This window comes from Seriola dumerili, unplaced genomic scaffold (assembly GCF_002260705.1).
Source record: "Seriola dumerili isolate Sdu_G_001 unplaced genomic scaffold, Sdu_1.0 BDQW01000331.1, whole genome shotgun sequence".
In the NCBI taxonomy this organism is placed as follows: Eukaryota; Metazoa; Chordata; class Actinopteri; order Carangiformes; family Carangidae; genus Seriola; species Seriola dumerili.
Window position 1 is genome coordinate 3,235,807 of NW_019174586.1, and position 15,940 is coordinate 3,251,746.

The window sequence follows — 15,940 nt, forward strand, 5'->3', positions numbered from 1 at the left end:
CAGGGCTGGAGTCTGAGCACAGGCTCCTCTCTGCTTTCCTTTCCTCCCCTCTTCTTTCCCCTCTCCTCCCATTCCTCTTCCTTACTGGCTTCTACCCCTTTCTTTATGCCACACCTCTCATTTCTTCACCTCTTTCTCCCCCTTCCCATCTCTCTCTCTGCCCTTTTCCGCTCTTAATCCCCCTCCCTTGCATCCCCTCCTCTCTTGCATCATCACAGCACAAACTGACACAACTGAAAAGACATTCACTGGTTCACACCTGGGGGGGGGGGGGGGGCTCAGCGTTGCTGCTTTCCTCGACATTCTGAACACAAGACTGACTTTCTGCCTAAAATTACATTTATATACAATTAATGTGAATTGGCAATACAGTTTTTAACAAAACATAATCCTATCTAGACTACACCTTCTTCTTTAATTAACAGAACGACAAAAAGGTGCAGATTTAATTTATCTGCAATCCAATGCAAAATGTCCACACCAAACAATCTGCTAAATGTTCAGCATACTGTTCTTTTACCTCTGGACAGAGTCTGCCTAGATGTTCCCTCCTTTTTCCAGTCTTTATGCTAAGCTAAGCTAACCATCTGCTGGCAGTAGCCTCATATTCAGCAAACAGATATGAGTGGTGCACTCAACACAAAAACATATGTATGTCACTAAAATGCCAAAGCACTTGGAAAAGAAAGAAAGACATCTAACCAACGACAAGCTTATTTTCAACCTGAACTCAAGTGTTTTAGCACCTTAAACCTAACAACGAGTGGGATGCAGGATGTGAACCCTGGTTTCTAGGTCCTGTGTTTTGGACATGCAGTCTTCTTTTTGCATAGCTGCTGTATCAGTGATATTTTTTACATCATACTCTCATCCTTAATATCAGCTTCTAAAATTTAAATGATGCCAACTGAACTGTTAGTTTTATATTTTCACAGTATCAACATTTTTGCCAACAGTAATGTATATGGTTCAGTGGAATTAACCCTTCATCTGTGTGATCATAGAGAAACATTAGCATCTGATGTTTGTGTGTGTGTGTGTGTGTGTGTGTGTGTGTGTGTGTGTGTGTGTGTACTGTTACAGTTAGCCCATTCAGCCCTGTTACACCTGGATTGGAACAGCTTGGACAATAGGCACAAATCTTTTTGAGAAAACAAGTCCTCCACATGTACACTGAAGCAGACATGACGGTAGCATTTCATAATAACGCGCTCTGATTCATTTCCAGCTGCTCTGTTAAGCACATTAAAACACAAACATCTCCTTTGTTCTTTCCTCCCATTCCTCAGCCTGTGGGTCTTCAGCTCAAAGGCAACTATCTGTCTGTGTTGAATGGCAAGCGCTGACCTTTTTAAACTTCTGCTCATGATAACACAAAATAGTCCTATATTGTGTCTAAAAAGTCATGGTAGCCTACAGCATATATATCATGATTTCACTTGGCAATTCGTCTTGCAAGTAAAAGTTTCACAGCAGTGGGACAGATGGAGGGAGAGAAGAGAGAGCAGTGTTTTCTATAGAGTGAGTATAAATAAATGTATGTTAGCGGAGTATATACTGTGGAATCAGTTTTTTTGGGAATGCAAATGCAAACATCTTATTCAAGAGTATTGATATCAAATATTGTCAAAATGCCTCATGAACCTCTGAGGACACCACAATCTACACCTACGGATTTGGATTTTAAAAAGAATTAAATACAGCCTTAGCGTCAGCAAATAATTACAATCAGTGCAAAGCTGGACAGGTATAACTAATCAGTAAATGACTGTGTATTGTATTCTTATAAAAGACACTATGATCGCTATGATACCTTATGTCATACTGTACTTAACGGTTGTAATGTGTGATAAAGTGTAAATTTTTCTGCAGATTGGGTAATTATAGCTGGTTCAAGACTTTTTAAATCAGATGGATTTTTCCTTTTTCCCTCAGAACTGTGATATAATAATAATCTATAATCTAAGAAACTAAGTAATAATCTATATATTATTTATTTCATTTATCAAAAGAATCTCAGAATAGAGATGTGATTTCTAATCTTATTTAAATTTCCACTTGTGTGGTAAACATCCAACATAAACTTACATGTACTGCTCTCAGATGTTGTATAAATATCACATTTTTAACTGTGTGTGTGACAGTTCTTTGTAGCATCAGCTTTCATACACAATAGTAATATAAAGCGCTAATGGGTCAAATCAATCGTGCAAAAAGTTGTTGACTGCAAACCTAGATAATCACAACAGCCAGTGCAAAAGGCTGATACATCAATACATAAAGATAATGACATCAGCCATCAATGAAGTTATTGCTGTTCAGAAGTATGGCTGCCAACTAAAGCGTTGGACCGCTGCCCTTTGACCATGTGCTACAAGAAAGCATAACGCGGTAATCCAGCATCTAATCTGGCCACTCTCCGTTTAACCCTCATTACCGCAGACATGGTTATTTATTGTTTACATTGTTGTCACTGTAAATGAGCATCTGCTTTGAACCTGACCTCATTGGTCAATTTGATGACATGGAAATGAGGTATGAATTCTTGAATGAGCAATCAGAAATATACTGCCTATACATTCATATCAAGCACCAATTACTATGGCTGACTGTTTAAACCAGTGTGTAGGTTAAGATAATCGCTGCTACGAGCTCCAAGAAAACAGAAAACTGAATTTGTATTTCTGTGATGGGGCAAAAAAATAAAAAAATAAATTCTCTTGAAATGTACAGTAAATATTTTCTTCTTTGTCCTGCAGGTGATTTTGAGAATTACTGTTCTGAACTCAGCCATGATGCTTTCCAAACCACTGACAAGATGGCAGCAAACTATCAACACACACTTCCACCTTAAAATCATCCATTCCAAAATGTATGTGAGACATTACAAACACCATGACCCTACTGCTCTATAGTTTAGGCTACATAAAGCCATTTAAAGTTTTAATCTACACCAAGTAAAGGCAATGACACAAGGAGAAATTTGGATTTGGCTTGTTCTGGGAAAGGTTGTGTTACATTTTGAAGAAATATCAACACAAATGCACAGACACACAGAGGGAAACAAAAAGTAATAAATCCATAAAAGCAATTTCAAGGCAGAGATGTAGTATCAACAGTGTAATAAGATGTATGATATTAAACTGGGATTGCTTGTATTGTTTATATCCGTGACAAAGTGAGGGCATGCTCTCTCTTTATCTCTCTCTCTCTTCCTCTCTCTGAGGTTGAGATGTGCGTTTCTGCTTTTTCAAACTCAGTGGGTAGATGGAATTGATTTTCACTAATAGAAAATAATGACTGATAATAAACAGAGGGACATGTTTAAAGATCATCTGTGGTTCTGTGTATATACAGCAGACATACTGTATGCCTGGATTATGTTAGCAGTCCTCTCATCCTGTCAGTTCAGTGGGGGGTAAACAGGAAGTCCATGTGAGCCAAACATATGCTGTCACAATACACTGTATGTCTACACTGGTCACATAACAAGAAGCAGCATTTGGGTCACCGTGAATGCCATTAATCCACTTCATGTATTCACAAATCAGTCCAGACCTGGCCAAATTAATCAGAGTAACTCAAATAATTAATGCTGATCAATATGGACCATCAATCAAGGGTTAGGGTTAAATCTGATGTGATGTTAATCCACCTTGGAGTGCCACTAGACCTACATAAAAACAATAAACATGTGGTGTCAAATGAAAGCATGAGAAATTTATGAGTCATTAAGGGATTTAAAAGAGGTGTCTATTTTTGTTTTCACTTAATTTTAAAAAAAAAACCTTGATTGGATAATCTGGGTAAAAATAAATTGCAAAAAAAAAAAAACTCTCTCTCTTTCACACCACATATTCCATGGTAAAGAAACTGTATGTCAAGCAAAATCCAAACAACCCCAAATCTGTGCTGGTAAAGAAAATGTTATTGTAACAGATGATGGTCAAAACTTTGAATATAAGATCTAAATTGAGAAACAAAACATTTTAGTTTGATTAGAACACTGAGCTACATATACTTTACTGAATGTCTGTTCAAGGTTGTTTGGTTAAGAATTAGATCTGATTTTAGCATGTGGTCAAATTCTCTATTTAAACATTAATTAAAATTAAGTTTGAGTCAAATTATTTGCAATAAATAATTAGCTTTTATTTTTTTCAAACTAAGTCATCTTTGAACAATGACTGGCAATGCACAGGTGTATATTCCTTTAAAGAACTGCATGTACATACCATATGAAACTACACTAATCATACTGAGGCACAGGTCTGGAGTTGTTCGCCGCTCTCTTTATACAGCTCTACCCCCGAAAATTAAGCCTTTGATTTGTACTATGTATGAAAAAAGAAAGAGCGGAGGAGGAGAAGGCCAGTGGAAGACAGGAGGGGGATGATAGAAATGAAGAACACTGAAAAACAACACACACTCACACACACACATGCGCACACAAAATTGAGAGGCCAGACCAAATGGCTGAAGGGCTGCTTGGATAATGCATTAGACAGAGATGGCACTCAGAGCAGCTACACATGGTAAGAAATGCACTGCTTCGCCAAATGTCCTACACACACACACACACACACACACACACACACACACACACACACACACACACCACACACACACACACACACACACACACACACACACATACATGTTCCCAGAAAATGGAAGACAGAACAACAAATATTCAGGTTTCTGTATGATGATTTACTCAAAATAATAAGTTATAATAAGTCACAAAAATTAGGGCATTTTCTCATGAGTGACCAAGTGGAATAACTGTTACGAAGCTGCTAGAAATGTCCCTTGTGAGAGCAATGAGACACTCAACATGGATATTTGTGAGTGACTGACCTTAGAGCTCACAACTTGGACTGAGTATCGAAACTCAATCCTTTTTTTTTTTTTTTTTGTGCTGACAAAAATGTATCTCTAGCACTGAGTATCAAATTCAAGTGTCCCAGTAAATCATGACAGTGTGACAGTGAGTCAGCATACACGACACCAGGACCCTGAAACTGAAACAGCTAAATGGAATTCGAACCATCATTAATTTCATTATTTACACCTGTCCTTTTCATACTGAGACATGTCAAAATATCTTCTGTGAAAAACAGCCTATTCATAAGGTTTCACCAGTTAGCTTGCCGGCATCTAGTCTGACTGCGTTATCCCAATATATGATGTAAAAGTACCCTAAATATATTGTTAATTCTCCAATTAAAGCAATAGTTCAAATAATAGTCAAGTCTTAATTAACAGCTATTCAGCACAAAGCAGTACAGGTTGTGTGGGATTACCTGTACTCTTACAGCCTGCATGGTAAACTCAGCATAATGTACGTTTCCACAACGCTAACTCTACTGCTCTGAGTTTCTCCTCTCCAACTTTATTCACTAATTGATTCCAGTTGTTTCTACTCATATTATATCCAGTGATGTTAAGTTACTGTAAATGAAACTCCACACTTCCTGCAACTGCTTCAAATTAAAAGCTAACTTAGAATGGCTGAGTTCAGTTATTGGGAGATGCCGGAAGAACTGCGAAATGGAGATGACTGGAAATAATAAGCGAATGAAAACAGTGTTTCTGTTAGAGAAGACGTGTGAGGAGGCTACAACATGACCACATTAGCTATGCTATGGAAATGTACATAATGCTAAATTTATTGAGACAACAGTGAACATGGAGGGTGCAAGTTTTGAGTTTTTAACATAAAACAGTCAGGCTATTGACAAAACTATAATAAGATATACTTATAAAACAGGGATTAAGTAGCCTATAAATAAAAACTTCAGAAGAAAATAATTAATAAAATAATTATCTAATATATAATCACTGATTTTTAATAATTTGGAACCTAATTCAAGTACTGATGGCTTTGAATTTTTTGTCCCTTGTTGTAAAGTGTTACAAAAATAACAGCTGATATGGTGGTTGAATAAAAGCAATAAAAGCACAAGCACTGTTGAAAGCACCCACACACCCCCACAAAAATGAAGAGGAGTCAGAAGACTTAGGGACTAGCTCTTCTCTGATATTGATTGGATATACACATATTCCACAGCAGCATGTGGGTGATGGAGCTGGTGTACCTTGCCGAGGATGCTGGCACATTCTTGCTAAAAATGAGTCTAGTACAAAAGAAGAAAAAGCTTTCATACGTGTACATGGAACACATCACACGCTAATGTCTGATTCTTTTAATTAACAGCAACGTTGCTGTAGCATTTAACGCTGCCATCTCATTCCATCAAAGGCCCAGTGTCCCTCGCTTCCCTCTCTCTCTAACAGAAAATCTGATGCTTCCATCGCTGAATCAGGAGTCCACTCTGCCCTGCGCAGCACAGTCATATTTCTAGGCCAGTCGCTACTGTGATCAGCAAAAACCCTTAAATAAAACAAAGCAGGCAAGCAAACAAACAAACAGCGTTCCCCTCCCTTCTCCTCTTTCCTCTCCTCTCCTATCCTATCCTCTCCTTTCCTCTCCTCTCCTCTCCTGGCTGGCAGCAAGAGCCAGAGAGGGGAACAGGCGAGCTGATACGGGGCTGAGCCCTGGCAGGGCCTCTGACAATGACCATATGGATCACAGGGGCATGGTAGCCTCAGCTTCCAGCAGGGCACACAACTCCACACACAGGATCTGCAGCTTCAGGCGACTGCACCTGTAACACTGTGCAAAAGCCTATATATGTATCACATAGCTGTAGCCAAACTGCCGTAATGAGCAAACCACTTGATGAGCATTAAATCTGCTTTGGCAGGGGACACAACACATTCCTGTGAATCCAGAATTTCACAGTGGACCTCCATGTTGAAACAATAACAGCAGATTCAGAACACAATGCAAAGATAATGAACAACAGTTATTGCGTGGAGGCTTTAAAAGGAAGTGTAGGAGGTGGGATTCAACACAGCTCAGGTCCTGGGTCACAGCTACAGCAGCTCCCCATCACAGATCAAGCTCCTCAGCTCTCATAATGGTGGCTCGCTTGTCAAAGTCTCCTCTGCACACTGACGTCAACGCCTGACCGGGCTTTTCACAAGCGCTCCGTCCCTTCCCCCTCTTACATCATATAAAAAGCTAACTTTTGTCAAAGTGCACATAAATATTGCAGTGCACCTTGTCTCCCTTGTTTTGTAGTGCATTTCCCATCATTCACCATCCTCTCTTTACCCCAAAATTCTCATGGGTAAGGAACACTTTGTTTTTGGGTAAAGGTCTGTGTAAGGCATGGGTGTGTGTGCTTATACTGTATGTATGTGTGTGTGAGTGTGTGTGTGGGAGAGAGACAGGCAGGCGCAGAAGGGAAGATGTGATGTAGGAGGTTTGCTAGAAGACAACTGAAATTAAATTATGTGCTCTGAATTTGTATGAGATCAGTAAAATGCAGCGTTGGCATCTGAATCATAATTTCTGTAGCAGTTTGCAAAGCTGAAATGCAGTTTTTCAAAAAATCTGTTTCAGTGTAACTGAAAAATGGTTCAAATTTAGATTTTTATGCAGTTCTGAATCTTCACTACCAAAGCCATGTTTGAAAAGAGATAATGATTTTCTTACCAAACCTAACCAAACCAAACATCTATTTCCCTTTCTTTCAAGTTTATGGAAATACATCGAGTTGGCCAACAAGTGAATTTTCCACCGAGATATTTTTTTCACTGCTTGCTATATTGAGTAATTGACAAGTGAGCACGCTAGGGTGACATATCAACAGCAAAAACACTGATAAGTGGCTGGTGTTCCTTGTACTGAAATGTGGCAACTGCAATTTGCAAATTTATATTAGTGTTGGATCATATTATGGGTTGCAAAGGAATTGCCTGAATCTGTAGTTTGAACGAAATACAGGTCACAAAAGAACAAAGGTTGTGAACCTTGTTTTCCATAAAATCCACTTACTCTGATGACTGTGCCTGTTTTACATTCTGACTAGAACGACGATGAGTTCATAAAACCATCAGTGCTCACTGTAGTGAAATATTTTGAAATTGCTATACACAGTTTGAAAGAACACTTATAAGTAATGGCAAACAGCGACAACATAATGTCTTGCACGGTTACATACAGAGTTCTGTATGTTACCCTCAGCATCTTCTAATACCTACCCAAGTATTGCCCAAAATTAAATTATGGTGTCGGTTCAGAACATTTTTCTTCCAGCTCGTGTCAAAGAGCTGAAGACGACTGGTCTCCTGAGCAGCAGTGAGCATTCTGAGAAAATTGGAGGCATCAACGTTACATACTTTTATCTCATGTTAGTTTAGTATCGCTGGGTCTGAAGCAGCCAATGTTTGGCTGGACATCAGCTACACATTTACACCTCGCTGGTGGTTAAAGCAGACATAATGCAGCTCCGAGTGGCTGAGGCAGATGTAATAATGCACCATGAAATCCTAAGAAATTTGGAGCACATGTCTGTCACACTTCACATCGTTTAGCTGAATCGACAGATTTCAAAAAGTAATTACACTGTTTCTGCCTGTTTTTGCCTCCTACTGAATTCTGAAAATGCTTGTTGGGGTGAGTGTGGGAGAGAAGGAGGGTCAGCATGGAGGAGCAGGGTCCAGAGTGACATCACTCCTCAGCTTTGACATCAGACATGCTCTCACATCACTGATTCTCTTCTTAACAATAAAAAAATAAAATTATTAAACTGATTTTAGGGATGTAAAATATTCTTTCAGAATTGCTGAAATTATTTTTGATAAAACATAATGTTTAATTACACTGGGATAAAAATGAATGAGCATAATTTTATGTTCACTACTTGTCAGAAGGTCACCTTCTCCTTATCTCCATTTAATTTAGAAAATGTGCAGCTGGTGCTAAGACTGGAATACCACCACTTAAATATCATATCATAAATAATCAAACTATTAAAGACTGCAAAAGAAACAACAAAACAGTAAAGAAAACTCTAAAACTGGAGCCTTGGATTACTGCAAGTAAGAGAACCACATCATAGTCTCACAGAGGGCCAGAACTGTCACATCTAAAAGCAACGAGTACCACTGCTGCATTAAAAGAGGCAAAATATTCCCAGTAATCTGGGATGAAGAGGCCTACCAGCTATCCCTGGGATGTCATCCTAATCTGCCAGGCAACGACAGAAGTTATCATGTTGACACTTGACACCAAATGGCAGCCCACGTCACACAACTACCTGTGATGTCAAGGAGACCTCCCACCAAAAACGTGAAGTTTAACAAACGACAAACCACTGCTTTCATGAACTCCTTATTTCTCGAGGTCAAGGTATCCTGGATTTATGAGGAGGCCATCTGACCATCATCACAGCTCTAACTCACCTCCTGTATCACGCCCACTACATCTTTATTGCTTTTTCACATTCCTAATATTCTTTTGAAAGCAGCTCTCACCAGTAGAATTGAGGTTTATAGGTATTTATCCTGTCATTGAACTGAAATGTGTTTTCTAACAACGTTCTTCCTTTGTATTCTTACTTAACTCGTCATCAGTGCAACCACAAGTTTGGGAATCTGCTGTCTTTCTGAAGTACCTATCACTGAAAGGCAATACCAGCCAATCAGAGCGCTGACTTGAAATGTTACACACAATATGTGCAGATTTGCTTCACCTCCTTGACACTTAAAAAACAACCTTGCGGTAATTATGTGTCACATTGGACTAAATGTATTGACAGTAACAGCATCTGCAGGTGTAATGAAAATGTCATCCATCTTGGCGTTATCATTAACACTACATTTTTTTATAGAAAACGTAGAGTGCACTCTCCTTCAGATCACATACATATTGCCTTGTATTTTCCTGAGACAAGCTCATAGATAAATCTCTTGATCTGATGAGAATATTCCAGGTTTCAGATGGAGCCTTTCAAGATCACTGTGGGGGATCCAACTAAAGACATTTGGACATGGAGCACATGTAAATCCCATCCGATAATACTCTCTGGGTTGCTGTTGCAGGAATGGCAAATCAAATCTGACCAAACAAAATCTCATCAGACAGATGTAAAAACCAATGACACTGATAAATCAATGGGACTGTAAAAGGTACACACGCACGCACACACGCACGCACGCACGCACACACACACACACACACACACACACATACACACACACACACACACACACAAACATTTCTGATCAAGGCCTGAGGGCTGTCAAGTTGTAATCACCTATGGGAGTGTTCAACATGGAACGCCCACCATGCCTGCGCATTAATTTAAAACACCACTGCCACTACAGAGACCTGTTATAAACAATAGGTCTGGCACAGCATTTTGGACCAAATCTTGATGCTAATAAATAAAGTAAAATCCAATTAATATTTAAAGCTAATCATAGCGACAGAGCTGGAGAACACACAAAGACAGATTGGAGCCCGCGGGGGGAAGAGGGAGCTTTCTGACTGAAGCTCCCTGTAGACTGAGGCCTCTACTTTTCTCAGATTTAAATTCAAAAGCTCTTGTTTTAAAGAATGTTCTTATAATCCCAACTGGAATCATCCATAATTAACCTAGCAAGCTCTTGACAAAAGCAGCACAATCCTTTAGCAAATAGATGACAGAGGGGAAAAAAAATTAATACGGCATCATTATGTCCTGGGGTGTCTAATGATTTCCTCACACATACATGAAGTCTTCATGGCTACAGCAGCCATTTAAAAATGTCAATGATCCAGCTATAAAAAGCCAGCTCAGATTATTCTGAATGACTGTGCAAGGTTATTGCCTTTCATCATGCTCGCATCCAAAAACACGAGTTGCTATGAAAGCTATAAGATAAAAGACGTGTGTGTGTGTGTGTTTGGGCGTGTGTGATTACTGCCCTGCTCTCCGGCTGTGTATAGGTAGTGGGGGGAGGGGTAGCATTCACATTTCCCACCCAAGGATGAGCAACGGTGACTGAGGAAGGAGCTGAGAGGGTGGGGGTGGCGGTGGGTGTGTGCATCTCCATCCATGCGGTGCTATGGCACGTTCATATAGAAAGGGGAGCACACACTGGCCATTCACATGCCTGTTTTAAGACACGGAGGGGCAGATGCTTGTCCACAGTGTCAGGGCCTCTCCTGCTTTCTCTCTCTGACAGCACCACCAACTGCCTCCTCTTACATAACCCCCTCCCCCTCTCCAGGCCCGCTGCCTGCCTTTATTGGCTTATTTCTCTCTTTTTCAACCTTAGCATTTTCACCCCACTGACTGCTGCCCCCCCCGCCAATCATCCATTGCTGATTCGTTCTCCACATCTTTTTATTCCATGTCATGTATGCCAGGTTGGATATTTCCTCTCAAGAGTTTTTGTGTGCTACACATTCGCATGATATGGCAAAGGAGCAAGTATCCTTCGAAAGGATAGGACCAGATATGACTCCACAGAGTGGTTTATCCATTAATGGTGCTGTTTCGACAACACAGGACCCCTACATGGATCACGATGCGGTCACAAAACATATTTCATCAAGCAGATACTAATTTGTTTCACAGCAAGTCGAATGTTGAAAAAATGTGCTGGAAATGAGAAGTAGAAAAACTGATGGAGAATGAAATCTCAGTGTAAGCAATAAATGCTTACATAATCACATCTGCTGTGAGCTTTCAAATGTGTGAAACATGAAATAAGCTTGATTGGTCTGGATGCAGCTGATAAGAAAAACGCTTGCAACAGATTTTAATACAACACGAAGCAAGGGGAAGTGTCTCTCTCTCTCCTCAAAGCTAAAACCTCTCCTTGGCTGTAGTAATCTGCTAATATCAGCCAGGTTGCGGCTCATATGTGGGCTCAGCTCAGGGGGATCTCTTCCACTCTGCCTCCATTTTACCCTTTGCTTCTTCTCACCTTCCTTCTTCCCGCTGCCTCGCATTTCTTGCTCAAAATGTGATCAGACCATAGACAGGGGAAGTACAAACGATGCAACGGCTTCAGTTGCTGCAAATACGAGGCTACATAGACACATACTCATGCACAGCAAGAACCATTCCTTGAATCTCATGCTCACCAAGCTACCCTTCCCCCACCCAAGCTCACTCTCATGCTCACATACATGCACCTTGCTTAATTAAAGACTGTGCTTCTGAGGCTGTTCTGACCTTATATCAACTGTAATTTATAAATACATGTAAATAAATGGAGATAATAGAAACAAAATGGAGCGCATGTAAAGAGGCGGTTTCATTCACACTGTGCGGCATGTATGACAGGCAGCGTTTGGACGCAGATTACTGCTGATTCTTTATTTTTCTGACAGCACATCCATTATATTGTGAATCTTTTGAGCAAAATGGCTTGTTAAAAAAAAAGGCCATTAATAAGAATGGAACTCGTGTCGATTTCATCATCTCTTCCTCGACTCTGAGCTTATGAGACACAATCCTACAATTAGTTGATGTATTTCATTCTTACACCTAATTCCTCACAGAGTCAGTGTGTAACGTCTGAGTTACTGGCTTGAGAGATAGCTTAAAATAATTGCAAATTGCTTCTCAATGCTGCTCCAATGAATGAAAATGCACCATTTTTTGGCCTATGGTAACTGCATCAGCGTAAGCCTTTGACGACATGCATTAGGTGTGTTAAATCTATAAGCATTAGTCATCTGCATCAAATCCAAACATGAAGATCATCTCCATGTGTGTGCAGTGAAACTGGATCAGTCCCGTTCTGTTCTCCGTACTCTGCTTCCAATTGAAGAACCACAGTCAACAACTGGGAAACGGAGGACTTGGGATGAATACTAAATATGAATTATGTTCCATAAACTGACAGCCTCAGCTGATACATGATCCTCTCTGCTTTACTACAGCAACAGCTCATCTGATCCCAGATCCCCAGCCAGGCCCCACAGTCCTGAGCTATCTTACAGAGTGTGAAAGATGAGTTACCTGGTCATACCACTCCCGGTTGGTACAGGTGCACTCAGGCCACCATCCTCCTTGTCCACTGGAGTTGCTGCCGTTTACTTTGGGGCCTCCCTTGGATTGGCCCTTTGGGTTGGGGCCTCCAGGGCCCCCACTAGACATAATCTTGCCCTTACTTCTCCCCAAAGTGCCCCCTCCTCCTCCCATGCTTCCACCTCCCCCTGAGGCTGGGGGAGGTAAGGTCTGGCCTCCCCCGTACCCAGGCGGGTATCCATAGGGCTCGGCCTGCCAGTCTCCTCCATATGACGGGGCGTCCATCCTACGCAGGGCAGCCATACGGGTCACCTCATAACATTCTGGGCACTTGCAGCAGTGGTGGTGTTTGTGCATGCTGGCTGTGCTGGCTGGGCTGACGCTGAGCTGAGCGGCGTGGCACTCTGTCTCTGCTGCCTCCTCAGATCTCACACAGCACGCTGTGATCGGCTCACAGAGCGCTAATGCCGACGGAAATAACACTAATCACAGGAATTTCTACAGATTTTCCCTTTTTCGTCAAATCCTGTCACTCTCCGCTTTATTCCTCTCAGATGTAGAAAAAAAAAAAGATCAAGAGGGACGGGAAGCAGCAACAGGAAAACAAAATACAAAATGGGCACGTAGTCTTTGTCCTCTTGACGTAGAAGATCAAAGGAAATATTCAAAATATTGTATACGACCACACAATCAGAGACCAGCCCCAATGATAGAAATTTCCTCTTGCTTCTCTTGGTTCACAGTGATACGCATATAAATTCATTAATATATATATATATATTCTTTTGTTTATATATCATATATATTTACACACACAAATACATATAAAAATATTAATATAAACAGACAAGCACAAATACAGATATGTACAGGGATAAATGTATATATATATAAATATCTATATGTGTGTGTACAAATATATATATAGATATATAAACAATATATATAAATAAATGATATCCGCAGATGAAAATCTTCCTCTGTTAATTCTTGGTATTCTCCCGTTCTGTCAAAATATCGCGTTTTTCCTCCTGCGTTGAAAATCGTTGTCTTTCTCTCTCTGTCTCTTTTCTCAGCCTGCAGAGAGGAGCTGAGCACTGGATCGCCTCTCAGCCAGCTTGCCCTAGATGTGGATTATTCAGAGGGATGCGAGCAAGCAAGAGGGAGATGGAGACCGAGAGAGTGCGAGAGAGAGAGAGAGAGAGAGAGAGAGAGAGAGAGAGGCAGGAAGGGAGGGGGGAGAGAGATACGTAGCAGCATCCCTCTAGCACCTCAGCCCTGACAGCCACAGCCAATCAACTGGCAGCACTGCCATCAGCAGCAGCAGCACCAACAGGACTGAGCGCTTCACTAGCTGCTCTTAAAGGGGCCGCAACACCTAAACCTCCGTGCTGCCTGCCTTGGGTGAAAAGGTACTGCTTCACACATCAAACCCCATTAACAACATTGTATTTGTCTATTTACTCATTATTATTGAAAAACAAAAGGTCAGGATGTCATAGTCCACAATCTGTCAATGCCGAACCTCAGCCCTGACCCACTAATTGTGAGTCTAATCCACGTTTTCCATCAGACCAGTGCAGCCAAAATCCAACTTACAGTGAGCACCCCTGTCCCTCCGACTGGTCACTGGTCACCTCCACGGTCATCTCTAGTTCAGCTGCAGACTTAACAGCTTTCTTGTGCTAGTGATTGGCAACCTCGGGCTCTGTGTCACAGCACACATCTGCAAATAATCTCACAATGGAAGCAGGTGCAGCAGATGAAAATCCTTTTTCTCCTGGGTATCACTAGACCTGCCTCTCAACAGAGGATGCCTTTGAATCACACTGCATTACTTTACATCACTCTACCTCTCTTCCTTTTTTTTCAGTACCGGCAAAGCAGCACTGCTGCTGAATTTTTTTTTTTTTTTTCCTTAGTCCTGCCCATGTGCAGCATTGGGTCAAAATAAGCAGAGTGAGAGAAAACTGAACTGCTGAAGAACCATAGGGGGAAATATTTTATGTTCACAATGATGACATCAACACATGTGTACGAAACCAACAAGATTACACGCTTGGGCTTTCAAGTGGGTGGAGGAAGAGATTGAGAGTGAGAATGTGTGAGGGGAAAAAAAGAAGGAAGGAGAGACTATATGGCTTTCATGTATCTGTGGCAGTTATATTTTCAGTAATGCGATAGGACTGCCTGTGCCATTTTGCATGCTTATGAATTTGTAGGTTGATCACAGCTAGATATAAAACATCCCGACACTGAGTGTGAAGATTTATGTTTTTAGAGAACTGAGAGGGAATGTTATAGTGTCGCCATTAAGGCCCTGCATATATGCATTATTAATGAAATGTGACGGGGAACAGAGCTGGGTGTGTCTGCATGGGGGAGAGAGTATATTTGTACATAGTCTGCATGTTACAGTGCTCATACGTGAATGCTAGTGCTTTTCAGTGTTTTGATTAATATATAAGACATAGTGCATTTAAATGATGCATATATTAATATGTATCTGTGCAACCTTCCTGATAAATTGAGCAGGATTCTAGGGCACACTGCACTGTGTTGCAGGCCTACCAGGAGGCACACACAGCAGGCTCAGCCACACTTAATTACATGCAACAGTAACTCACTTCATTATAATCATATTCTTTCACTCTATCCTACAGAGATTTGCCAAGCAGAGAGCAAAATGAGGAGAAACTTGGGCATTTTCAAACAGAGACTAGAAACCACTGAATGCCTCAAGTTACATTGTAGGATTCAGCCACAAACCCCGCTGAAGCCAATCAGAGCGATGAGGCGGGGCTTGGAGGCAGCGGCTTGAAAGGACGATGTAAGCATATCGATCACAGCACACATGACTGAGCACATGTTGCAACCATCCTTCTCTTGCCTCGCTCTGTCTCTCTTAAAAACTGTCCACATCGCATTTACCACTCAGTGCAGTCAGATGTTTTGCAGTAAAAAAAAAAAAGAAAAAAAAAATCCACACACTGTGCAGCATACAAAATGAGGGAATGGCAAGTAACACATAATAAAGGCAGGAGAGATGGACAGAA

At 40.9% G+C, this 15,940-nt stretch overlaps 1 protein-coding gene across 2 annotated transcripts in view; it reads right to left on the reverse strand.

The window, feature by feature from the left end:
* dlg3 (discs large MAGUK scaffold protein 3) overlaps nt 1-13,241 on the reverse strand; it is a 57,853-nt gene extending 44,612 nt beyond the window's left edge. For both annotated transcript variants that reach the window (XM_022759832.1, XM_022759831.1), the window contains exon 1: nt 12,876-13,241. In XM_022759832.1, coding sequence (XP_022615553.1) covers nt 12,876-13,241 — 366 coding nt within the window. The remainder of the gene's footprint in view (nt 1-12,875) is intronic.
* Nucleotides 13,242-15,940: the final 2,699 nt, after the last annotated feature.